Source organism: Mytilus californianus, unplaced genomic scaffold (assembly GCF_021869535.1).
Source record: "Mytilus californianus isolate M0D057914Y unplaced genomic scaffold, xbMytCali1.0.p SCAF_8, whole genome shotgun sequence".
NCBI classification, from domain to species: Eukaryota; Metazoa; Mollusca; class Bivalvia; order Mytilida; family Mytilidae; genus Mytilus; species Mytilus californianus.
Window position 1 is genome coordinate 91,947,889 of NW_026262734.1, and position 26,833 is coordinate 91,974,721.

Genomic DNA, 26,833 nt, shown 5'->3' on the forward strand with positions numbered 1-26,833 from the left:
TATAATTCTATGAAACTTTTATTTCTTCCTTATGTTTGGTCTTTTTCTTCTTCTTCTTCTTTTTCACAGTATTGTTTGTACCATTTTCGTTTATTTTTTTTATTTCATTTAAGTCTTTATCAGATGAAATATTCACTATCAGATTTGGTTCACCATTCTGGTTACCATTTGTAGACTGACTTTGTTTAATGATAAAATCATGAGAAACTGCAGCCTCGGCAAGCCTTTCATCTTCTGAACTGTAAAAGAAAAAAAGTACCTTTCAAATTACTGCAAAACAATTTACTATTCACAGACAATAAAATCAACCACAGTTATGCCTTTACCTGAATAGAACCTCAAAGCAGAAAGTATAAAATTATGTCATACCAATCATCAGTTCATTAAGGGTTGATAAGACTTGGCCTTGTAGTTCACAATAGTAAGAAAAAATTCAATTTGGCTAATCTAAAAGAAAGTAGTAAGTCTCTGAATTTGGAAAAAAGTATGCCTAGGTTTTAAATCAAATCTGGAAATAAATACAGAGGCACAAGTTGCCTCTGGCAGCCATGTTTTTAAACAGAATGGAAAAATTGAGAAATTTTGAATCTGACCTGAAGTTAAAATTGGTTAAAGAGTTTCAGAGTAGATGAAGTTGTGATTACTATAGGAACCTATAATGATCACAATGATCTATAGTAAATTAAAACATCATTGCTGCAATGCACACAAACTGATCAGCATTTAACAAGGAATGGGGGGAACTATCCTTCAAAGTAGGAAATGATTGTGCCTTATAATTTGATATTTTTTATGAAGGTCTACACTTAGAATCCTACATTATTTCTTTATTCCTTTTCTCATATGTTCAAACTTAAATAAGACAATGAAAACAATAACGATGATGGAAAGATGCCAGCAAACTTAAAATCATAAACTTTATAACAGATATAATTTTACTTTTCACAAGGAAAACCATTACACTTGTTAGATTCAGCAAAGTAAGTCAAACATGATTCTATAAATAGAATTATACCGCATAGTTTTCTATACATACCTATTACTACTAGAACTAACCGCCCTTTTCTTCTTTTGTTTTGTGATATAGTTATCTTCTTGGTCTGTCTATACATATCTATTACTACTAGAACTAACAACCCTTTTCTTCTTTTGTTTTGTGATATAGTTATCTTCTTGGTCTGTCTATACATACCTATTACTACTAGAACTGACAGCCCTTTTCTTCTTTTGTTTTGTGATATAGTTATCTATACATACCTATTACTACTAGAACTAACAGCCCTTTTCTTCTTTTGTTTTGTGATAAAGTTATCTTCTTGGTCTGTTATTAGACTTCTTGTTGATGATGAAAATAATCTTATTCCTGTATAAAATAAAAAAAAGGCAAATAAAACCTTGGGTCATTTCGTCATACTGGGACCATGTAAAGCTAATTATATGATATGGGTTTTGCTTATTGTTGTGCGCTTAACTATAGTTGTTTAAATCTACATCATTTAGTGACTTGTAACCTGTAATTGTACACATCTTTGTCATAAGTCTATGGATAGTTTTCTCATTGACAATCATACTATAGTTTTTGCAAGGGTTTGTTTATTATGCAGAGAGTGTTGCACTCATCATACATGGGGATATTGTCTATTGTTAGAGAACATTTTTTGATCTGTTGATGTCTTATTTGGGATTTTGTGATGTTTGTTGACAGTATCAAAGACTCTAACATGATATTTTCTATAACCATAAAAATAGATGCTTGCTGTTCGGTGTGAGCCAAGGCTTCATGTTGAAGGCCGTACTTTGACCTATAATGGTTTACTTTTACAAATTGTGACTTGGATGGAGAGTTGTCTCATTGGCACTCATACCACATCTTCTTATATCTAATTAATCAATTGCTCTTTGCCAAGACAAATTTCAGGCTTTATACTGTTCATTAAAAATCATTAAATTTTTATTTGCCATTTGGATAAATGAGTGTTGCTTATTATTGACACATATAAGTAGATATTGCGGTGTAAAAATCTCTTTTCAAAATAATTTTCTTAATATAAGTTCTCAAAGTCATATGAAACGAGTTTCTAGTATTTTTAATGTTATGGAAATTATTGAACCAATGCATGCATAAATACTAAACTAAGTCCTGTATGCATGAATTTTATATTTATTACGAATCTATAATGTATTATCAACATATAATGTTTCATTCAGTGATTCATTTCAATCATTGTTGATCGCAAACCTATAAAACTTTCGAAAATTTGTTGCTTCATGTACTTTCTCATCTACATAATACAAAATTTCTTGGATGCTTAGTTATATTCTCATACTATAATTGTCTTCATTAAATTTAAATTATTGCAAGAAATGCATAAGGGATGAGAAAAACAACATAATCCACTGACTCAACAAGACAGATCGTTCTACTAACAGCAACCTATTGTGATGACCCAATCCAAGATTATTTGAATTACATTTAACCTTTCATTTTACTCACGAGCAAAAATTTTGGATATTGTGCTCTTTCCTACATATTCCAAAATATATCCATAAGCACTCAGGGCTGATCCAGAATTAAACACACAGGGGTCATGGGAGGCACTTTATTAAGACCCCTACCACTCATAAAATGAATTTTTTTACTTATAATTCTTACAAAAATCAAGGAAAATTTAACCACCCATATTTAATCAACTTGAGTGCCTCCCATTCCCCCAAACCAATAAATTTTGGAACAGTCCATTTATCCTGTTTTAACCAATATCCCTTTCACACCCGTACAGTGTACCAGTGAAGCAAATTTTACAACATTGTTTGCATTAAGTCTTGTTTCTTCAATATTTGTTGACATACAGATATGGTTAAGGGCTTAAATTAATACTCTGAATACCAGCAATGTGCTTCAATGTGCATCAAACTTCTATCATTATCTGTTTAATGTTGATTTGCCCCTTACTGACAAGTATTTTTTCTGCAAAAACCATCTTTTTTTTTTAAATTTTAACAGAATATTTTCACATAGGAGTGTATAGAATACTGTTTATTTTGGGGAAGATGTGACTATTTTTAATAACTGTGCAGTATGTTTTGGAAAAATAATATTAAAATAATAGTTCTTACTTGTACACAAGTTAAATATGTGATTTTTAGTGTTCCAGCGCAATCACGACCTTAAAATGCACTAACAATTTGTAGTCATTTCTTACAAAATTTATTGAAAAAGATACAAAACATCCAAAAATATCCTAACTTTCTTCAGCGAAGTTGAAATATATGTAACAAAACATTGTTTCTTAAGTGCCTGCTTATGGTAAAGTTGAAAACACTTTTGTTAAAATGAAGGAACATGTATATGTCAAAGAAACAAGAGGCTCTCAAGAGCTTGAATCGCTCACCTGTATTTCAGAGAAGATTTTTAAATGTTAGCAAACTTGATGAACAAATTGTGTAAAATTGTCTTTAAAGGGCAATAACTCCTTAAGGGGTCAATTGACAATTTTGGTCATATTAACTTTTTTGTAGATCTTACTTTGCTGAACATTATTGCTGCTTACAGTTTATGTATATCTATAATAATATTCAAAATAATAACAAAAAACTGCAAAATTTTGTTAAAACTACCAATTCGGTGGCAGCAACCCAACAATGGGTTGTTCGATTTGTCTGATAATTTCAGGGCCGATAGATCTTGACCAATTAAACAATTTTACCCCATGTCACATTTGCTCTAAAAGATTTAGTTTTTGAGATATAAGCCAAAAACTGCATTTGATCCTTATGTTCTATTTTTAGCCATGGCGGCCATGTTTGTAAATGGAAACAAACTTGGGATACAATTTATAAACAAGATACCCTAAGGAACATTTAGTTAAAGTTTGAAGGTAATTGGCCTAGTAGTTTCAGAGGAGAAGATTTTTAAATGTTAGCAAAAGTGATGAACAAATTGTGTAAAATTGTCTTTAAAGGGCAATAACTCCTTAAGGGGTCAATTGACAATTATGGTCATATAAACTTTTTTTTAGATCTTACTTTGCTGAACATTATTGCTGCTTACAGTTTATATATATCTATAATAATATTCAAAATAATAACAAAAAACTGCAAAATTTTGTTAAATCTACCAATTCGGTGGCAGCAACCCAACAATGGGTTGTTCGATTCGTCTGGAAATTTCATGGACGATAGATCCTGACCAATTAAACAATTTTACCCCATGTCACATTTGCTCTAAAAGATTTAGTTTTTGAGATATAAGCCAAAAACTGCATTTGACTCTTATGTTCTATTTTTAGCCATGGCGGCCATGTTTGTCGATGGATACAAACTTCGGATACAATTTATAAACAAGATACCCTAAGGAACATTTGATTAAAGTTTGAAGGTAATTGGCCCAGTAGTTTCAGAGGAGAAGATTTTTAAATGTTAGCAAACTTGATGAACAAATTGTGTAAAATTGTCTTTAAAGGGCAATAACTCCTTAAGGGGTCAATTGACAATTATGGTCATATTAACTTTTTTGTAGATCTTACTTTGCTGAACATTATTGCTGCTTACAGTTTATATATATCTATAATAATATTCAAAATAATAAGAAAAAACTGCAAAATTTTGTTAAAACTACCAATTCGGTGGCAGCAACCCAACAATGGGATGTTTGATTCATCTGAAAATTTCAGAGCTGATAGATCTTGACCAATTGAACAATTTCACCCCATGTCAGATTTGCTCTAAAAGCTTTAGTTTTTGAGATATAAGCCAAAAACTGCATTTGACCCCTATGTTCTATTTTTAGCCATGGCGGCCATGTTTGTCGATGGATCAAAACTTCGGATACAATTTATAAACTAGATACCCTAAGGAACATTTAGTTAAAGTTTGAAGGTATTTGGCCCAGTAGTTTCAGAGGAGAAGATTTTTGAAATAGTTTACGACGACAGACGACGACAGACGACGGACCCCAAGTGATGGCATAAGCTCACATGGGGCCCTTCGGGCCTGGTGAGCTAAAAATGACAGACTAACTATGGATTCCTCCTACATTTGCTTTAAATCATGAATTTGGCAACAAATACTGTAAATTGGGTTATTTTGGCTGTAGTTTTATTTTGGTTTATTTGGTGCCTCCAATGAAAGTGCCAAAATTAAACACGAAATTTAAGCAATTAAACACTAAAAATTGAAACACCAAAATTGCGTACCGGTACGACAATATCGTAATATTAATTGTTGGGGAATATATTTTATGTTATTATATCTTCCGTATATTTCCTACAATGCAATACATAGCCAAATCTGCAAATAAATACCAGGTATAATTTGACAATTTAAACAACATTATATAATTTTTCATTAATTGTCAATTTTCTGAAATTGTTAAGAAAACACAACATGAATTTTTATTCACACATGTCATAAATATGCCAGGCTATTATAAGACACCGTTTTTGGTAATTAGAATATCAAAACTCCTTGTAATCCTTTAGCTTCAATAAATTAACATGTGCTGCCAGAGGCATAAGGATTAAAATTGTAATCCTTGATCATCATTAGATTAATATGTACTGCAGTAGAGATGATTAAAATTTATCTCATATGATATTTGTAAAACAGTAAATAATCTATTTAAAATATGATTTTAATGTTTAAGATTTTTTTTCATATTTTTTTTAGCTTTGGACCACGATATACGAAATTATTTGCAATTGCATCCGTATCCGATTTTTTCATTAAGTTAACTTTGTCGTGTTTCTAGTTTGAGAAATTCATTGATATTTTGTCAATAAACCGGTAAATAAAGGCAAATATGAATGAGCTTGCTCACTACTATTGTTCCAAAAGTAGACATATCAATTGGACGAAGCACCAAATTTACACACACCAAAATAAAACACATGCCTTTCGAGAGAAAACCACCAAAATATCCCGACACCAAAATTTCCCAATTTACGGTATATATCATCTCAACACATAATTTTTAACATCTAAATATCTTTGAGTAGAAGACTTTACTACTTAAATTTCAATAATTTCTCCAAGGATGCCAGTGGTACAGAGCTATGCTGAACTGACCCATAGCAGGAAGATCGCATGTTTGAATCTCATAGACGGAGTTGAACAAATTATTTCCTATATTAAATGTAACCTAGAACTTAACTTTACTTTCAATTTCAAAATGAAAACCATATACATGCAAAAGTCTGATATTTAAAATTGTCTTTAAAAGAATTTATGTGCGGCAGCCCAATCACAAACCCTCCCCTCTTTGCTCCATTTGCCTCTCTCCAGGGTGCGCCACAACATCAAGTTATCATTGGTAATTCATTGAATTCTCCCTAGTAAAGACCAAATTTTGTTCATTGTTTTACTGAATACTTTCTAGACAGAAAGTTGTGTCCGAATTGGATTTGGACCAAAAAAGCTTCTGAAATTGGTTATTTTGAATGTTGCAGACATCAATTTTTCAAGGCATATAGCAGATATTTCCTCTTTCTATACCAATTTGGCAACATGTCTGTCTCTAACAGACTTGGGGCACATAGTTGCCAAGTGACATGATATTCGCGTGTAATACACGCTTTTTCAACGGTTTACACGCGAGGATCTTGTCACATGGCGTGTACACGCTTTTCACCACTTTACACGCTTTTTCTTTGTTTTGATTTTTTGGTCATTAGTGATATCCCGATTCTCGGGTTTTTTCATTACTTGAAAATAAATACAGAAAATTTCGAAACAATTGTTTGGAAGCCATTGATTATTTTTCTTATGGACGAACAGCAAAAGCCCTTTTTAGATTAGTTTTTACGATTTTGAAAGATTTCCTTTCTTTCAAATTCACTTAGGGGAAGTGTCCACAGAAAGAGGTCGTTTTCAGGACCTGTACTGTCGTCTAAAGAGTCGATTGCTAAGCGAAAACGATGTGTACGTACCAAGATAATTTGAACATTTATAAATTATATTTGGGAATTCAAGTTTAAATGATCGATGGACGAGTAATGCATAATGTGCACCCTATGTTGCAATCATAACAATACATGTGAGAGGAGAACTACAATGTAGCTATTTAATTAAGCATTTAACATGTTGAATGGTAATCAAATTATAAAATATTTTTCTTTTTCAGTTTCAAATCTGGCCAACAGATTTCCACAGGCCACAGGGGATGGAAATATCACGGAACTGTTGGATCAGTTCTCATAGTACCAGCTGTCTTCTGATAAACTTCCCAGTTTTGACCAGGCAATAGCAACATATATCATGTATATAGTTTGTTGTGAGCAAAGGCAGAGATAATAAATGACATTTTAGATGGCAAAAAAACATTATGAGACTCTTTCAAAGCTTGATAAAGCTATTATATATATATATATATAGTTCAACCAAATATCAATTCTGACTGTGAGAGAGCATTTTCAATTATAAAGAAATGTACACTGAATTCGGATCAGAACTTGACAATGATATATTGTGTGCCTTGTTATCAAGTAAATGTAACCAAACTGGTAATTGTTTAGAATATGTGTATAGTGGTGTTGCTTTAAACATGTTAACAGCAGCAAAACAGACCACTGTTGAAAACAATAAAAGTTTACAGTAGAATATTGTTTTTATATTAACAAATTTGTATAATGTGAAAAAGTCTGCATCTACGTCGCACGTTTTCACACGCTTTTTGACATGTCATGTCATGTCATGACATGATTTCTCATTGTCAGAGGTTGGCAAGTATGTTGGGGCATTGTTTTTCACCAAAGCTATACCATATTAGTGCAACAATATGTCTCTACATGACTTTCCCCCATGGATACCACTTGACCTTAAATAAGACAAATCATCTTCAAATTTAATTTTCTGAAATATTCAATCAATTATCTTTCATATGAGTCCAATATGGCCTTTACATAATTTTTGGTGTGAATGCAGTATTCAATTGAACTTTGGTAGTGTCTTTTCGATTATTAAAGGTCTAAAATGTCCGAAAGGTAAATGGTTAAAGATGTTTGCATTTTAAAACTCACCTGTATCTGTAATTTCTTCGTTTGTTCCATTTAATCTACTATCAGTTAATTCTATCTCTCTAAAACATAAAAAAATGAAACGTTCTGACATGGTTACACGTACAACATACAAAATTTAATAATCTTAGGTATAAATACAAGGTATCGGCCATTGCTAGGGGCCGTCTTAAACTTGCAGTGAGGTGAGAGTTTTTTGCTACATGTTGAAGGTCTCACTGTGACTTTGAGATGAAGAACAGCAATGAAAGCACTGTTCCTTTGCTTTTTGTATGTTTTTTTGTTGTGCATATTCTGATTTTGTGTCATGGATGGATACCCCATATCCTTTGTTTATCTAGTATAAGTACAAAAAACTTTATAAAACATTATAGATTTATGCTGAGAACCTCTATGTCTATCTATCTGTGAACTACTTAAAAAATACAAGCTCTTATGAAGTGTTTATTATGATGATAGAGATTTTTTTCAATATATGATCATTCTAACCCTAATAAAACTTTGTTGCACTAAAGCATTCAAACAAACATGAGTAGTTCTTCTCATATGTGTGCATAATTTATGAAATATCAACCAAATGGACTTCTACACTACAAAAGTTGGTTTCAACAGAAGTTTGTGTTGTAGATTACAGGGTCCTTGTATTAGATTAAATCTCTGACACTTAATCATTTTAACATGATAAGGCACTATAATTGTATAAAGATATTGACAAATATAATGCCTACCCATGTTAAAATGAGCATAACAGGAAAGAATTATTTTTTAGACAAAAAAATGAAAAGATGGCAAGGGATAACAAAAGGTTAAACTGATCTGTCCTTAAAAGTGTAATCATTTCTCAATTTATAAGTGGTCGCAAAAAGATCTTGAAAATGAACTGTCATCATATATCTGGAACTGCTCACCCTTCCAGAGCACCTAAGTTGACTTGTGGAACAGGAACTGCTCACCCTTCCGGAGCACCTAAGTTAACTTGTGGAACAGCAACTGCTCACCCTTCCAGAGCACCTAAGTTAACTTGTGGAACAGGAACTGCTCACCCTTCCAGAGCACCTAAGTTAACTTGTGGAACAGGAACAGCTCACCCTTCCAGAGCACCTAAGTTAACTTGTGGAACAGGAACTGCTCACTCTTCTGGAGCACCTAAGTTAACTTGTGGAACAGGAACTGCTCAACCTTCCAGAGCACCTAAGTTAACTTGTGGAACAGGAACAGCTTACCCTTTCGAAGTCCCAATTTTTTGGTGGGTTCGTGTTGCTCAATCTTTACTTTTTGTCTGCAATGTTTTTATATGGACTGCTGTTTATCTTTTTGGCCATTGTATTGTATGTTTCTCTCTGAAGTATGATTTATTAATGCCCCTTAAGTACTTAACTCCCCTCCCCCCCCCCCCCCCCCCCCCCCCCCCACTTTTTGGGGACTTTCCATACGTATAGATTCATACTTATCAAGCTGTTCTGATAATTTTGAAGCCACAAATTTTCTGACCCCTGGAGTAAATGCACCATTTTCTTCTTCTTTATCAACAGCTAATGGCCTGTAATAATTAAAAAAAGATTTTATAATCCACATATATTGTTTGGTGTATTGGTACACTGGTTTGCTGCCAGGCATGGGGCGAATTACATTGCAATGTAATGCATTATATTACAATTACTTTGACAAAACCATGCATTAAATTACAATTACAATTACATGCATTTATCAAAGTAATGCATTAAATTACAATTACTTTTGCAAAGTAATGCATTAAATTACAATTACTTTTGCAAAGTAATGCATTGAATTACACATTACATTTTGTAAATTTTTGTATCAAGTGAAAAGAAAAATCAAACATTTTGAAAAACAACATAAAGTCACAAAAGATTCTAGCATAAGCATTAACTGTTCCATGTATTGAATTTAAGTAGACATGAAAAAGTTTATTCAATACGACTATTACATTTTTACATTATAAGGGTTTCGAAAGGTTTCATCCTTCATGCACATTCTATCAGGCCTGAACACTTTTAAATGATATTTCTGACTACCCGACTGTTTCACAAAACCTATCAAAGTTGATTGCTCTTCTATCTTTAGTTTTCATGTTTCAAGGTATACATCTCTGTGTTTTCTCTAAAAAGAAATTACAGAGATGAAGTTAAATACTTATTTTAACTTAATGTTAACTTTACTTTCATAAATATACATTTTTTTTTAATTTCAATCAAAATATTTACTGAGAATTTCTTTCCTAATTATATAATAAACATAGAGCTTAATCTATGACCAAATGTCAAAATGGTGAAAAGATTGATTTTAAAACAAACTAATTAGTGTTTTATGAAAATGTTCAATTATCTGTTATTTAATCATGACAAGGTATTCATTGATCTTTTGATCTTTTGACAACAATGGAACACTTTAACATTAATGCTTTTCAAATATCAATCTTTTTATCCTGGAAAATGTATGAATAAAATGAAATAAAAAAAAGAACTCAATCTGATATACAGTGTTGTGTTTTTCCATCTAGTGAGTTATGTAAAGTGTGAAAAATAAATAGAAAATAGAGAATCAATATTCAAATGATTATGTTCTTAGTTAATCAAGAAATCTTAAATTCTGCTTTAGTTAAATCTCCAACAATCTGTTAAAGATATATAGTATGTGAAAAAAGTAATGCCATGTAATGCAATGTAATGCATGAAATTACATAACTTTTTGCTAAAGTAATGCATTAAATTACAATTACATGTAATGCAAAAAATGCTGCATTACACATTACATGCAATTACTTGGTAAAATGTAATGCATTACCATGCATTACAATTACAAATTTGCATTACCCCATGCCTGTTTGCTGCCTGAATTGAATTTTAAGGATGTTCTTTACTCTGTTTCAAAATAACAAGCTTTTCAAAAGACTGTTTTAAATTGATAGTATATAAATAACTGCACTTAAAAAAGCAGTGTCCTTGTTTTTGAGATATAAGCAACTGAAAATTTGGTGGGAAATAATTCTCTCTAGATTTTTTATACATGTAACATTAGCACCTTTTTTCTTTCAAAAACTATGAAAAAATAACAAGGATTTAATAAAATTTTCAAAAATGGCTTTTTAAACTATAATTTTTATGTTATATAATCATAAAAAGAAAAGTAGGGGTTAGTGGTCAAAATTTTTAAAGGCAATGCATGGATAAAACTAGAGGATTCCGAATATCTGACAAAACATCAAAAAACAAGAGTAGCGAACATCCTTAAATCAAATGTGTCATCCATGAGAAAGGTTATATATTTTTGTTATCTTTACACAAAAAGATTGAATGTTGTGTTAATGTTCAAAATAACATCATTATGAGGGTCTGGAGGAGGTTTTCAGAATGGAGAATAATAGGCAAAAAGTGCAGAATAATGGGAAAAAATATGAATAGAGAAAAATAGGCCAAAAAAAAAAAGAAAGAACAGAGTATAATGGGATGGTGAAGTATAAAGAATAGAGAATAATGGTCTAAAAATCAGTAGAATAAAGAAATGAAGACCCCCCCCCCCAAAGACCCTCACTTATTAAAAAGAAACATGCAAGTTTTAACATCCTTTTGATGAAACACCTTTTGTTAAATAACATCACAGGAGTGAAATTACAGGATTTATTGAACATGAGAAATTATCATTATTCAACCAGGAAATCATGGTATTTTATTGCAACCAATGTAATCATTGTTTATACGGTCTGTTCCAGATTAAACCCATGGGACAGGGGCAGCACTGTTTTTAGACCCCAAACCACTCATTAAATAAAATTTTCATTTTACTTATAAATAACATTTTTGAAATTCTAAGTTATATGACTCCCATCCCTCCCACCATGATCAATTATGGGACAGTCCTTACTGTAATGTGAGCAGACATTCTTTGTTTGTTTTACAGCTGCTAACTGATGTGGCATGAGGCAAACATAAATCAATCACTTCTTTGTTTGTTTACTTGCCAAGAATAAAATTCACTAACAAATTTTTGTTATTTGAAACATTTTACAAATATCTTAGAGATATGGAGGCTTGAAAGACTTTACAATGCAATCGTCCATATAATTAATATTTCCAAGGGGCATAACTATTTTATAAATAGTTGATCAGCACTGATTTTCAAATTTGTACGAGACATCGCTGATATAAACCTTTGATATAAGTTTGATAAAAATCTTTTTAATCTTGAACTTTTTGTTATTAATTTTTTTGTGGGAATTGACATTATAATTGTCTGTAATTGGATTGCTCTCCATTATTGTCGAAGTAAAAACATTTTGACTTGAATACTATTTTTGTTATCTATTTCAACATCACCTGTTAGATGGCAAATTATAGATTCTTCTTTCTTTCAAGTTTTCTTTCACTGGTAATGTCACATCTACAAAATATATAACATACTACTTTATAATAATTAATCTCTTAATAAAATAAATATAAATTAAATATTTATACAAAGGCTTAATATTAGGTTCTAATCTCAAAAACAGTTTTGATTAAATTCTTTCATGCCAACCTATTTATTAGGCTGACTTTTTACCAAACTTTTCTAAAATACTTGGGGTCCTGGCCTCACTTAAAAATAATTCAGAATCAGGAATTACTTCTAATGTGGTGAGAGTGAATGAGAATTGCACAGCTGTCATACTGTATAAAAAGACAAATTCTATTGAGGACCTGCAATACTGTATGTTCCTAGTCACGAACCATGCCAGTGGTAATCTTACACACTTATATTATATTTTATTTTTTAACTTATTTGGAGAATTTGGTCTTGATGGCATATCTTTCTTTGTCTCTCTTTAAATTTATTCAGAACTTTTATAGAGCTGGCTTGCTTATGACAATCTATAGCCAGTCATATTGTTTAGACAACTGTCTTTTTGTTAGCCATGTTAGCAGATGTTGTGCTTGGTGCTAGTATGATGAGTTAAGCCTTTTACAACTTGTATTTATATATATCTATATATATTTGTTTTTCATTTATTGTTTTATCATAAATCAGATTGTTGATTTTTCATTTGAATTGTTTTACATTTTGTAATGTTGGTGTTCTTTATAACTTTCTATTCTGTATGGGTTTTACTCATTGTTGAAGGCATACAGTGACCTACAGTGGCTTTCTACCACTTCATTTGGTCTCAGTTGGATAGCTACCTCATAGGCAATTATACAACTCTACCATTTCATTTGGTCTCAGTTGGATAGCTATCTCATAGGCAATTATACAACTCTACCACTTCATTTGGTCTCAGTTGGATAGCTATCTCATAGGCAATTATACAACTCTACCACTTCCTTTGGTCTCAGTTGGATAGCTATCTCATAGGCAATTATACAACTCTACCACTTCATTTGGTCTCAGTTGGATAGCTATCTCATAGGCAATTATACAACTCTACCACTTTCTTTGGTCTCAGTTGGATAGCTATCTCATAGGCAATTATACAACTCTACCACTTCATTTGGTCTCAGTTGGATAGCTATCTCATAGGCAAAATTATACAACTCTACCACTTCCGTTGGTCTCAGTTGGATAGCTATCTCATAGGCAATTATACAACTCTACCACTTCATTTGGTCTCAGTTGGATAGCTATCTCATAGGCAATAATACAACTCTACCACTTCCTTTGGTCTCAGTTGGATAGCTATCTCATAGGCAATTATACAACTCTACCACTTCATTTTGTCTCAGTTGGATAGCTATGTCATAGGCAATTATACAACTCTACCACTTCATTTGGTCTCAGTTGGATAGCTATCTCATAGGCAATTATACAACTCTACCACTTCATTTGGTCTCAGTTGGATAGCTATCTCATAGGCAATTATACAACATCTTCATATTTGTTTAATGATAGACAGGTGTGTATACAATATGTCCATGTTCTGAACTGTCCTGAGTCATAAAGAGAAGTAAATAAATTAAATATAAATCATCACAGATCTCACATCAACATCAAATCCATAAGACAATTGTTGTAGTTTCTGACTTGAAAATTTCTTGCAGATAAATAAAAGCAAAATTTTAGTATTGCTTCAAACTACAAGTGAGTAACGTTATCCAAAACAAGAGTGCACACACTGAAATTTCTTGCCTGCTTTACTGGTTTGATGATTGATTTTATGTTGGAAGTCTTAAAGATCAAGGTATTACGACAATATATCATAGACCTAGTATTGTAACTGATTCATGACAATGAGGTCAAGGTGAGACAAACCCTGTCAGACAGACATGTATACCTTTCCATCATTCCATACATCAAAATATATAGTTGACATGTTTTGCTTGTAGAACAATGTAGAATCCAAGAAACAGACCAAATAATGAAAACTTAAAAAATTGGCCAGTGAACCATGAAAATGAGGTCGAGGTCAGATCATACAAGCCAGAGAGACATGTACATCTTACGATTATTCCATGAACCACAATATTTGTTTTATTGCTAATTACATATATAATAGTATCTAATAAAACAAACTGGAGAGTTGTCTCATTGGCAATCATACCACATCTTTCTTATTTTTATACTACATGTACATGATGTACTAAACAGGAAAACTTAACATTGACCAAAATGATGTCAAGGTCAAATGAACATGCCAGATAGACATAGATATAAGAAGATGTGGTATGAGTGCAAATGAGACAACTCTCCATCCAAGTCACAATTTGTAAAAGTAAACCATTAAAGGTCAAAGTACAGAAAACTTAACATTGACCAAAATGATGTCAAGGTCAAATGAACATGTCAGATAGACATAGATATAAGAAGATGTGGTATGAGTGCAAATGAGACAACTCTCCATCCAAGTCACAATTTGTAAAAGTAAACCATTATAGGTCAAAGTACAGCCTTCAACACAGAGCCTTGGCTCACACCAAACAGCAAGCTATAAAGGGCCCCAAAAATTACTAGTGTAAAACCATTCAAACGGGAAAACCAACGGTCTACCGTCTAATCTATATAAAAAACTAGAAACAAGAAACACTTATGAACCACATCAACAAACGACAACCACTGAACATCAGGTTCCTGACTTAGGACTGGTGCAAACAAATGCAGTGGGTTTAAGCGTTTTAATAGGTGCCAACCTTCACCCTACCTGAAAAAAACAGTGTAACATCACAACACAGAAAGACACACTATAAAATATCAATTGAAATGGCTTAACTCAATCAAAAGACATATTAACAAAAACAAGTGAACATACACTGAACAAATAAATAAATGGTCCTCTTCCTGTTCAGAATGTGAACTGTATGCAACTTGAAATCAACCACTTACACTGTATTGAAGTCACATATAGACTTTAATTTTGAAATTAACTAATCTTTTAAAATTCTTTTGAAAAAACCTGTATATTCTGAAGCAAGGTTAGATATTAGTTTGTCTAAAAACAGTAAGTTTTCCTCAATAGGGGACGTCATACAGTGATGACATCATGTGACCACTAGTGAATCTGTCCACATCACGTTCAATTAACAGAAAATTTCGGCATTTTCCTATCTAAGTTGGATCAAACAAAACAGATTTTTTACAAATGAGGTAAAAATATTTGTGACATGTCAGAAGATATAAGCAGAATGTTGTTTTTAACAAAGGTGCTTGAGGACAGGACCCTATGTTGAGCCCTATATAGTCCCTCCCCCTTTATTATGGGCAAAGTCAAAATAAATGGTCCAAATTTTATTTTTTTTACCAAATTTCAACATTGTTTTAGTGCATTTTCTTTTGTTGTATCTTGATACATATACATTTAAGTTAATAAATCCAAAAGGATATAAAAAAGTATGAAGAAATAAAAAAGTTCTGAAACTTAAATGACATAAACCAATAAAACAAATTTAAATCAAGTATACCTTTTTGGAATATTATTTCAGACAAACACTATCAAATATTTATATTTTTTTTCACCCCTATTGATTGCAGAGATCCAAACATTACTTTTGATACAAAGATTATTAATCTTCTCTTTGATTATCATTTTTTTTTTATGTTTTTGGCTATTTTTTGTATCAATTCATTTAAAGTTGATTGAAAAAGTTTTGATTAAAAAATAATTCATCAATTAGTTGATAAAAAAACTTCTCCATATTAAAATTAACCATTTTTCAAATTCACTGAGGAAAAAAACTTGATAGATAAATCTTTTAATAAAGAAGATATATCAAAAAGAAAATACATCCAATTTCCCCTGTTTTTGTTGCACTCCTGACATATTATAAACCAAACTAAAAATGCAGAAACTAGAACAAAATACTCATGATTTTTTAAAATTTGTAATCATTGCTGGTTTATAAAGACCTAAATCTGTCATTTAAATGTTATTTCTATTTTAACTTATGCATCTTATGCACTTCAGATCATATTTAAATTGATTTTTCTGACACATTATTATAAAAATGAGCCTTGGCTCACACCGAACAGCAATTAAGCTATAAAGCGCCCCAACAAATTACTAGTGAGTATTCTTGTCAGTTAAGACAGACATATAATTATATGTATATATATGTCTGCGGTATAGACATGGTTTATGAATGAATGATAAGTCTTACAAAGGTACAAGATATAAAGCACATTGAACATTGATTCTGCCGGTCTGTCTCCATTCAATAAAGGCAAGCCAAGTTTACGTTAGATTGATTCTGTAAAAATTTTTTAAACATCGTTGGTCAAATAGCTAAAGTATTTGTTGTGAGATGTAGAATATTTTAATAAGGACATTCCCGATTAGGTAAATGTAGATCGCTTTGGACGGACCAAATTATATTAATGTAACTGATAATTTTCTCTGCACATTTAAATATTCAAGGTTACCGATCATAATTCAAAATAGCACAGTTTTTGGTTTATACGCTCGTTTTCGTGGGCCATTTTTATTTATAAAATTATTTCATTGAAAGTTATTCAGAATTCCGATGTTACAACAAAATACTCACCCATCTATTTAAAAACTGAGCTAACGCAAAATATAAAAAATATATATAACGGCGATTCAGGTATTTTGCCACCATATTCCTCCCCAAATAATTATTTTTTTCTGTCTCAAACCCACATTTCTCAAAATAATTTGTGTTCTTAATTATTCGATCTCATTCCAATAAGACAAAGTTGACCTTAAATTTCTTGTCAACTTTTTAATTATCTTTCTTCAAATGGCTGAAGTATTTATAGGTTGTGAGATTTAAAATATTTTGATAAGGACATTAATTCCTGAATATATAAATAAAGATCGCTTTGGACGGACCAAATTATATAATTGCAATTGGTAATTATCTATTTCAAATATTCAAGGTTACTGATTCTAATTTGAAATAGTACAATTTTTAGTTCATACACTCGTGTTTAGAATGCCATTATTATTTATTCAATTAAATTAATTCAGTATTTCATTGTTACAAAAATATTCAGCAGTCATAATTCATTTTAAACTGAGCTTACGGAAAATATAAAAATATACCACGGCTATCCAGTTATTGTGCCACCATATTACTCCCTCGGAATAATTTTTTATTTTCTGTCTCAAACTATCACTCCCGTTTATCATTCATACGAAATGATGTTCACACCTGGAACGGTGAACCGTGACGGCTAAAATTCACTGAGTGAAGATCAAAAGATTAGAATTACAGAATGCAAACCTTTAAATACCTTGAATTTAACCACGCATTCAACAGGTAGTCACTAAGTGTCACAGTACAATACACATTGTATTTACACGGTACTAGCGGAAAATGTTTGCTAGACTGAAGTAAAAGGTGAGAATACAAACATGCATTTTTAATACACTATCAGTTAAATATGTTTGTTGAAAATATCCGTCGGAAAAAAAAATCATAAAAATATTCTATTGTATGATTTACTTTTATTACTATAATGACTATAATCATATTAGAAATCCTTAAAATATAAATCGTACATTTAATTTTTAAAAGTTGCACGGCTGATCACTTTACTTTCTTAATTATTAGTTGGTTAATAGCTATGCCAAAAGTCGTCGATGCGCTTTAAATCGCGTTATTAGATGATCAACGAACAAGACTTAAATGAGATTAATTCCACTCCCAGCATGCAAAAAGACTTAAACTACGTCACAGAAGTCAGGAAGTTCGAATAAATAAAATCAATAATTCCCAATTTTTTTCTTTATTAGTTTTCATATCCAGATAAAACCTGGTGAATATGTTTTTTATGGTATTATGAACATTATAAGATGATAAGTAAAAAATCGTGAATTTTCCCTTTAAGTTCCCAAACTATGAACTAAATTCTATTAAATATTCAGTAGAATTGTTGTTTGACAACTTAAAAAGAGATCTGCATTCTTCAAAGTTTTTCTGAACTATTATTATTTTTTTAAATTATTACCTATATAAGGAACTTCATTCCTCCTATTTTGTTGCACTCCTGACATTCAATATATATCATATCAAAACAGTTATACATCATAAAAAAGCCCATGATTTCTAGATTAAGTGTATATACCTTTCAGATTTAACATTTTAATTTCATTTAAACAATATTTTTGAACTATATCATACATATCACTAATTGTATACATAAGTTCATGTCTCATCACATTTCGCTACTATTTTTTTTAAATGGCAGTCTTTGCAATGTTAAAATGGGCTGAATTTTGTGGCTTGATGTGTAGAATAATCCTGCAAAATATCTTTGGAAAATCTCAAGTATTAAAAAAAATGACGATAAAAAAAGATGCAAAAATTGTCAGGAGTGCAACACTTTTTTGTGATATTTTGAAAAAATACTTTTTTTATAAAGACACAGCAACTTGTAATATGATGATATGTGCCATAGAGTCTTATTTATATTACAACTATTATGTCTTAGTGATGCTTTTAGCTACAAATGAAGTTTGTCCATTAAACCGTTTTGATACAGATGTGTTTTGAAAAAAAGTATTGCCCTGTCAGGAGTGCAACACAATAATTAGAACAGCTGTGGAATAGAATGATTTTTGAATATATGAATCACACCTAAACATAAACAAAAGTCAACCCTGTAAAAAAGATATGTCCTTTCCAGAATTAATACTTTATTAACCTGATTATTGATATAAATGTGTGATAGTCAAGTAAAAAAGGCCTCCCTATAAGTGTCAGGAGTGCAACTTTGAAGTTAAAAAACTCACACTTAATAAATACTAAAGCCAATAAATTGTTCTGTTTTATTTTTCAAAAGATACTATACTAGATACAAGATTGCACCCAAAGAGTAGCCTGATAGACAAGGATTTTTTTTAAGAACCATTTCTTTGATGTCAGGAGTACAACAGTTTTAAAATGTTATTTTCTTGGACTTACATTTTAAGATAATCTCAGCTCCTTATGACTTATTTGCCCTCAAATATGTGTTCTTACTATTTAGGCTACATGTATGATATATTCTTAGAGGTAAATTTCAAAGCAGGACTTCGATCCAAAAATTATTGTTTGTCACAAGCAATTATATCTGAATGATGATTTTTTATATAATTTTAGAATTTAGGAAGCTAATTGTCATAAACTGTGTCTTTTGATTAGGAAATAACCATATTTCAATTTAAAAGTTTTATAATGGTTTCATGTAATACTAATTAAATTATTATAACTGTAATAACAAACGATTAATTTTGTTGAACTTCTGACATGAATCTACCATAACAAGCAGTTTTGCACAGATTCAATATTTTTATTTTATTAAAGTCTCACACATTTGGAGTTCATCTAGCAGATCCAACCTTTGAAGGAATGAAAGATGGAAAAGATATTCGATCAAACTGAACTAACTTGATAAGAAAATCAGACAGACTAAGGGATCAAAACACACCATCAAAGTCAACATCGACTAGAACTTTGATGAGCAGAAAATTGAGAAAAAATCTGAAAGAAGATCCACCTAAAGGACACACTAGACAAATATAAGCAAAGAAAGAACAAAAAAAACAAAACAATGTAAAACTTAATTACAAAGACTTAACCTGAATTCAAAAACACAGATGGAGAAAATGAAAAAAACAAAACAAAGAGTTTGGCAACAGAAAAGACAATGAAAGAAGAAGAAAATTGAAACAGGCCAAAAAAGTTGCAAACCCACAGAAAAATGTCCAGTCGAGAAGCAAAAGTACAGGTTCATATACACTATCTGGAGAAATTAGAAAGAGAAGACAAAGTATTGGGAAAATTCTTCCTGACCAACCCAAACCTTGCCCTAAAACAATTGAATACATGATATCCACAGCTACACCAAGGCAGTTGTAAGAACTAATCAGTACTGATGGAAGTGTGCTACAAATTGATGGGTGCCGAAGTGGAAAAAAAATTGAGAGACCCTTAATAGATCTGGAAACTGTTGAAAAGAAACTGGCATTTTCAAAAAGAATAGAGGCTACCTGAAAAAGTTAGAACTAAGGGACTCTTTGAAAATGCCATTTTCTTTTCAACAGTTTTCAGATCTTTTAGGGGTTCCTCAACTTTGTTTATACTTCAACATGTTCAAGACTCATCAATTTCTTGCACACAGCTGATATCAGTTCTCATTTACACTGACAACCACCTTGGTGTAGCTGTGGATATGATGTGCTCAAATGTTTAAGCCCAAGATTTGGGATGGTCAGGAAGATAATGTCTTATTCTTTGACTTCTCTTTCTGATTTCTCTAGGTATTGTATAGCATCTGTACTTTTGCTACTTGACTGGACAATTTTCTGCTGGTTTGCAACTTTTTTTTAGCTTGTGTCAATTTTCTTCTTCTCTTCTGTTGCCACTTTCTCTGTTTTGTTTTCATTTTCTCATATGTGTTTTAATTCTGTTCTAAGTCTTTTGAATTTAGTTTTACATTGTTTTGTTTTCTTTGTTCTTTCTTTGTTTATATTTGTCTAGTTTGTCCTTCAGATTTGGATCTTATTTCAGTGTTTTTCTCAATTTTCTACTCCTCAAAGTTGAAGTTGTTGTTGACTATGATGGTGTGTTTGTATGCACTTAACCTGTCTGATTTTATTCTAAAGTTTAGTTTCACAACCATCTTTCCCATCTTTCATTCATTCAAAGGTTGGGTCTTAAAGTTGAACTCAAAATGTGTAAAACTGCTTGTTATGGATAATTCATGTCAGGAGTGCAACAAAATTAATTGTTTGTTATAACAATTATAATAATTTAATTAGTATTACATGAAACCATTATAAAACTTTTAAATTGAAATATGGTTATTTCCTAATCAAAAGACAAAGTTTAAGACAATTAGCTTCCATAATTTGCAAATAATATGAAAATTTAACATTCAAATATTTTTGCTTGTGACAAACAATAATTCTTTGATCAAAGTCCTGCTTTGAAATTTACCTTTAAGAATTTATCATAACTCATACATGTAACCTTAATAGTTAGAAAACATGTTTAGATGCAAATAAGTCACTAGGAGCTGAGATTATCTTAAAATGTAAGTCCAAGAACATGTTATTTTAAAACTGTTGCACTCCTGACATCAAAAAAATGGTTCTAAAAGAAAAATTCCTTGTCTATCAGGCTACTCTTTGGGTGCAATCTTGTATCTAGTATAGTATCTTTTGAAAAATAAAACAGAACCATAAAATGGCTTTTGTATTTTTTCAGTGTGAGTCTTTAAACTTCAAAGTTGCACTCCTGACACTTACAGGGAGGCCTTATATACTTGACTCTCACACATTATTTATATCAATAATCAGGTAAATAAACTATTTATTCTGGAAAGGACATATTTGTTTTACAGGATTGACCTTTGTTTATGTTTAGGTGTGAGTCATTTAAGCAAAAATCATTCTATTCCTCAGTAATACTAATTCGTGTGACATGGCACAACTTTTTTTCAGAACACATCTGTATCAAAACGGTTCAATGGAAAAGCTTCATTCTGAGCTGAAATCATCACTAAGATATAATAGTTGTAATATAACTAAGAATTTAAGGCACATTCCTCCTTACAACAATTTGCTGTGTCTTAATAAAAAAGTAATTTTTCAAAATGTCACAAAAAAGTGTTGCACTCCTGACAATTTTGGCATCTTTTTTTAACGTCATTTTTTTAATACTTGAGATTTTCCAAAGATGTTTTGCAGGAATATTCTACACATCAAGCCACATCATTTGAAATTAATTTATTCAATCAAATGATCAGCATGATTGATAAATATTGCTTTATATGCAAGGAACCATTTATTTTGACTTTGCCCTTATCATAAATCCCTGATTTTCTAATATATATCATTTATTTGTACCATATGCATACCAATATACCATGTGTTTACTCTAGATATACATGTTAACTATCAATGTGCCACTCCACTATAGAGCGAAGAGTAAGCACATGGTATATTTATGGTATGCATGAGGTACAAATAAATGATATATATTAGAAAATCTGGATTTAAGATAATCAAAGTGATGGAAATCACTCATGGAAAGATTGGATGAGTTGTTTGAATAATTTCAACTATATATAGGTATGGTCACTAAGGTGTGGACAAAAAAAGGGTATTAATATAGCACTATTGCAGAAAAATTGCATTAACTGCAAGTATTTAGAAGGATAAGCACTTTTCAGTTGATAAAGTGAGCTAAACGTTGATAAATTTATGATAGTGGGTCCCTCAATTTGCACAACAATTTAGTATAAATTGCATTTTCATATCTTAACCAAATAATGTTCCCTGTTACATGTTTCATCTTTTATGCTTTATCTTTAGAAACAGAATTCCTCTAATAAAGTAAAATATCAGTTATCCTTGTAGGACATGGGACCAACAGATAATCTTTATTGTCTCCAAAAATTATGTTAAAAAGTTGTTTTGGGGGCATTTTGTAAGTTGAAACAAAGGTATACTATTTTTCTCCTCTAAGAATTGCTTATTGATTTTGAAAACAATTATCAGGATTATATGAAACTAAAGATTTAAAGTTGTAGAGTGTATTTTAAATCAATTTATAATTTCATATTTTCCAGAAAAGGGCAATGAAAATGTACTTTTTCAACATAAGCAAATTAAAAAACTTATTTTATTGAAATTGGGATTCATTCTTCATTGCAAAAATACACTTCCTGTATTCAAATGACTAGTATTGCTAGAAGAAATTTGATGGGGAATAAAGTAAAAAAAATAATTTGGTTTGCTCAGATTAAAGGTTTTGAAATTTTACCTACTGTTTCAAGCCAATCACTGATAAATGTAACACAAGTTATTAATAACAGAATATTATTTCAAAAATTTATCAAGTAAAATATAGACTTACTTTAAGGGTGCCACATGTGGAGCAGGATCTGCTTACCCTTCCGGAGCACCTGAGATCACCCCCCAGTTTTTGGTGGGGTTCGTGTTGCTTAGTCTTTAGTTTTCTATGTTGTGTCATCTGTACTATTATTTGTCTATTGTCTTTTTATTTTTGGCCATGGCGTTGTCAGTTTGTTTTCGATCTGTGAGTTTGACTGTCCCTCTGGTATCTTTCGTCCCTCTTTTAAGAACTTTTTTATATTTAGATTTAATATTTTGTGTTTTCTTTTGAAAGAAAAATCTAGTTAATCCATAATCATTTATCTTTCAGACATAATTTATAGAATCATTTCATGCAGTGTCGATTAAAAGTATTTATTCATTGCCTATTACTGTAATAGAAAATGAATAAATCTATCATTACATCTAATATATACATTTGTGTATTCAATAATGAGGTCACGCATTTGTGTATTGAGATGTATAATGAAGAGTCTGTCTAATTATGTAAGACTTATGTTGTTTAGTTATTTGGTCAATTGATGATTGGCATTTAAGGAGGTGGGACATTCTAACTAAGGGCTATCACTACTCTTATCTAATCAAAATGACAAAACTAGCCTGCAAATTGACAAAACTTAAAGACATGCATACTTGAATGAGTTGCTCCAAAGATACATTTTTTGTATAACCCAAATTGTTCACAGTTCATATATGCATTTGTACACAGACATGAGAATTATAAGTAACTTTATTTCAGTGTGTATGCATTTTACAGATTTAGTAGCTAACCTGTGCTACTTTCTGTTTGGTAGGCTGGTGCCTTAGGAAAGACTTGGAATAATAGTTCCAAACTTTCCAATAAAAACGGAGGGATTATATGGGGCTCAACATAGGGTTCTGTCCTCAAGCACCTATGGTTTTAAGCAACCTCTCCGGTATTGAATAAAATGGCAAGTGCTGGTAGCTGACGGTAACTGGTCCTCCAATAATAGAATTTTTTTCACAATGGATGCAATAGGTCATTTTTTTAAATTGGATCGACTATGAATAGAATAATGTTTTATTGCTAATCACAGCGCCCAAAGCTGAGCTGAATAATTACATTAAATTTATATACAATCATGACAATGATTGTTTAAAACAATTGCAGATGAAAAAAAAACAAAAACACAAGGAAAACAATACAAATAAATCAAAAATAAATAAATCAAACCATTCAATTAAGACCAGCAATAAAAAAACAGCTGGTACATCTAATAATATATTAGGTATAGTGACGTAGTTCTATATTACTGACAAGCTGGACCAAACTTACCTGCCATTTCTAACATTGTTTAACTATATATCATTGTAATAAAAGATAACTATAATTTTATTTGAAAAAATAATCTATCGATTGACTATGGTACTTATAAGCCAAACACATATAGACTCATCAGCTAATGTTTTTATATTTGGCACCCTTTGTTCTTTATATGCTAAAAATTGCCTGCGCTCTTCTATATACTTTGGACATTGAAGTAAAAGGTATATTTCATTTCATATTATTTTTAACAAATTCCGCATTTTCTATCATTCACATCTACATTTTTGTATCTTCCTGCTTCTATTTCTAATTTATGTGCACTTAGTCGAAATTTAGTAATCATGTCTTTGATCATTATTCAAATCTAAATATGACCTGGGCTTTCAAGACGTTATAATTATTTGGACTACCATTGGGATCAGAACAAATATATCTTCGTCTCATGGGTTTTCATGCTATTAAGAATGCATTGTGACGTCACAATTTCATTGAAAAGGCATGCATAGTACAAATTCATATGACGTATGAAAACATATGATCTGACCATAAATTATGAGAGGGGGGTCGGACCTTTATCGGGACTCTGGGATCGGGTGTTTTTAAGGTCAGGATTTCGGGATGTCTGGATTTAAATTTCTTCAAATTCGGGACCTCGGGATTTCATGTTTTTAAGCCCGGGATTTCGGGATCAGGACCCCTCCGACCCCCCCCCCCCCCCCCCCCCCTCTTATGACGCAGACCTCGATAATAACGCTTGTCCGATTGTCCGGTACCAGAGGAAAAAAAGGTCGGACAAGTAAAAGCTATATCAGGCTTGTCCGACGGGACAAGTAAAATTATTCTGCAGAAAATAAATTTAATCCAACTTTGATGAACAAAGTAGTTATAAACAAAAAACAAGAAAAGAAGATAAAAACAAGTATTAATAGACAGTTTGGCACCGTAGGAGACATATTTAATAGATATGATTAATAGACAGTTTGGCAACGCAGGAGACAATTCGGGACCAAGACAAATCAGTACCTATTTCCCACCTTATTCTGTTGCTTTATATTATTATAATAAATACCATACCGGTAATTTTTTTAACAAAAATATTTTTTCAATAAAAATGAAGAAATTATTTACCATAATATTCACAAAATCATATTTGATCATATGTAGAAAGAAACAATACTTGCAATACGGTGACCTATAGTTGTTAATTTCTGTGTCATTTGGTCTCTTGCAGAGAGTTGTCTCATTGGCAATCATACATCATCTTCTTTTTTTTATTGATTGCATTTGAATAATCTTTTTTCAACTTAAATAACCAGGATACAAATCCAATGAGTGTACATTGACAGGCCTATCAGACGGTGCCTCGTGTGCAGAGTCTGATGAGACTTTGCCATTGATGAAAACTAGAACCTAAGCCCTGTGACATGACTAGATTCAGTTGTTCTCTACTCATATTTTTGAAAAGTATTTCAAAAGATATTAATCAAATTCTGTTCTATTGTTTTAATTCACTTTGTTCCTTGAATCAACTTAGAAGGCAAAAAAGTTTATTATTAAGATTTGTTTTGGACAAGTTACAATTTCATTCGGACAAGTAAGTTTTGGGTTGTACTTGTCATACTGGACAAGTTGAAAAAAAAGTTATTGTAGAGACCTGTGACTACTGACTCGAAAATTGTGAATCACTGAATGGGATTTTTAATGATACTGGTCATGTTGGCTAAATATACCTGTTTGGTTAATCAGTGCATGTTTGGATGTGTATTGTGGGATGACATTTACTACAGCCTCTAATAACCGAGATTTTTCCTCAATATCTTCTTCTGAACTATCTGATTCGGACATGCTGTTTACATTCTCTGATTTTATCATTCAAGAAACCAAAAGTGTAGAGGTCATTCCGAATAAGGAACTCATAGAAAATAGAAAAACGAAATTTAGCTTAAAATGTTTAATGAAAATAATATATATTTAGCATTGTAGTTGATAATTACTTTGAATGTTAATGAAACAATAAATTGAACAATTTTCGCATTGATACAAAATTAGTGTATTGTTTTATTCCTTCGTGTTGTATAAAAATTATATAAATATTGATTCTGGTTTTTTAAATTGCAATCGCGCTAATTTATCATAATTCATTTATTAAATGATATAAAATTTGATGATTACGGAAACTGGTCAATGTCTATAAGCTACATGAACTAAGAAAACCGCTAGAAAACAGTTTAAAAATGTAAACAAACA

The 26,833-nt window shown here is 31.2% G+C and overlaps 1 protein-coding gene across 1 annotated transcript; it reads right to left on the reverse strand.

Moving 5' to 3' along the window:
- Positions 1–26,477, reverse strand: LOC127711040 (uncharacterized). Its single transcript, XM_052216990.1, has 6 exons — positions 26,317–26,477; positions 12,347–12,410; positions 9,460–9,552; positions 8,016–8,074; positions 1,258–1,363; positions 1–239 (listed from the first exon to the last, which is right to left on the reverse strand). The coding sequence occupies exons 1-6, from the start codon at positions 26,456–26,458 to the stop codon at positions 8–10; spliced, it is 696 nt and encodes a 231-aa protein (XP_052072950.1). The 5' UTR covers positions 26,459–26,477; the 3' UTR covers positions 1–7.
- Positions 26,478–26,833: the final 356 nt, after the last annotated feature.

Bases quoted from the DNA above. Each gene is read 5' to 3' on its own strand.
- LOC127711040 (XM_052216990.1), bottom strand. From the start codon at position 26,458: ATGATAAAATCAGAGAATGTAAACAGCATGTCCGAATCAGATAGTTCA. The intron at 9,553-12,346 runs GTGATGTTGAAA...TAATTATTACAG, and splicing joins TATAATTTGCCATCTAACAG to GCCATTAGCTGTTGATAAAG. The intron at 8,075-9,459 runs GTATGAATCTAT...TTTATGTTTTAG, and splicing joins TTATCAGAACAGCTTGATAA to AGAGATAGAATTAACTGATA.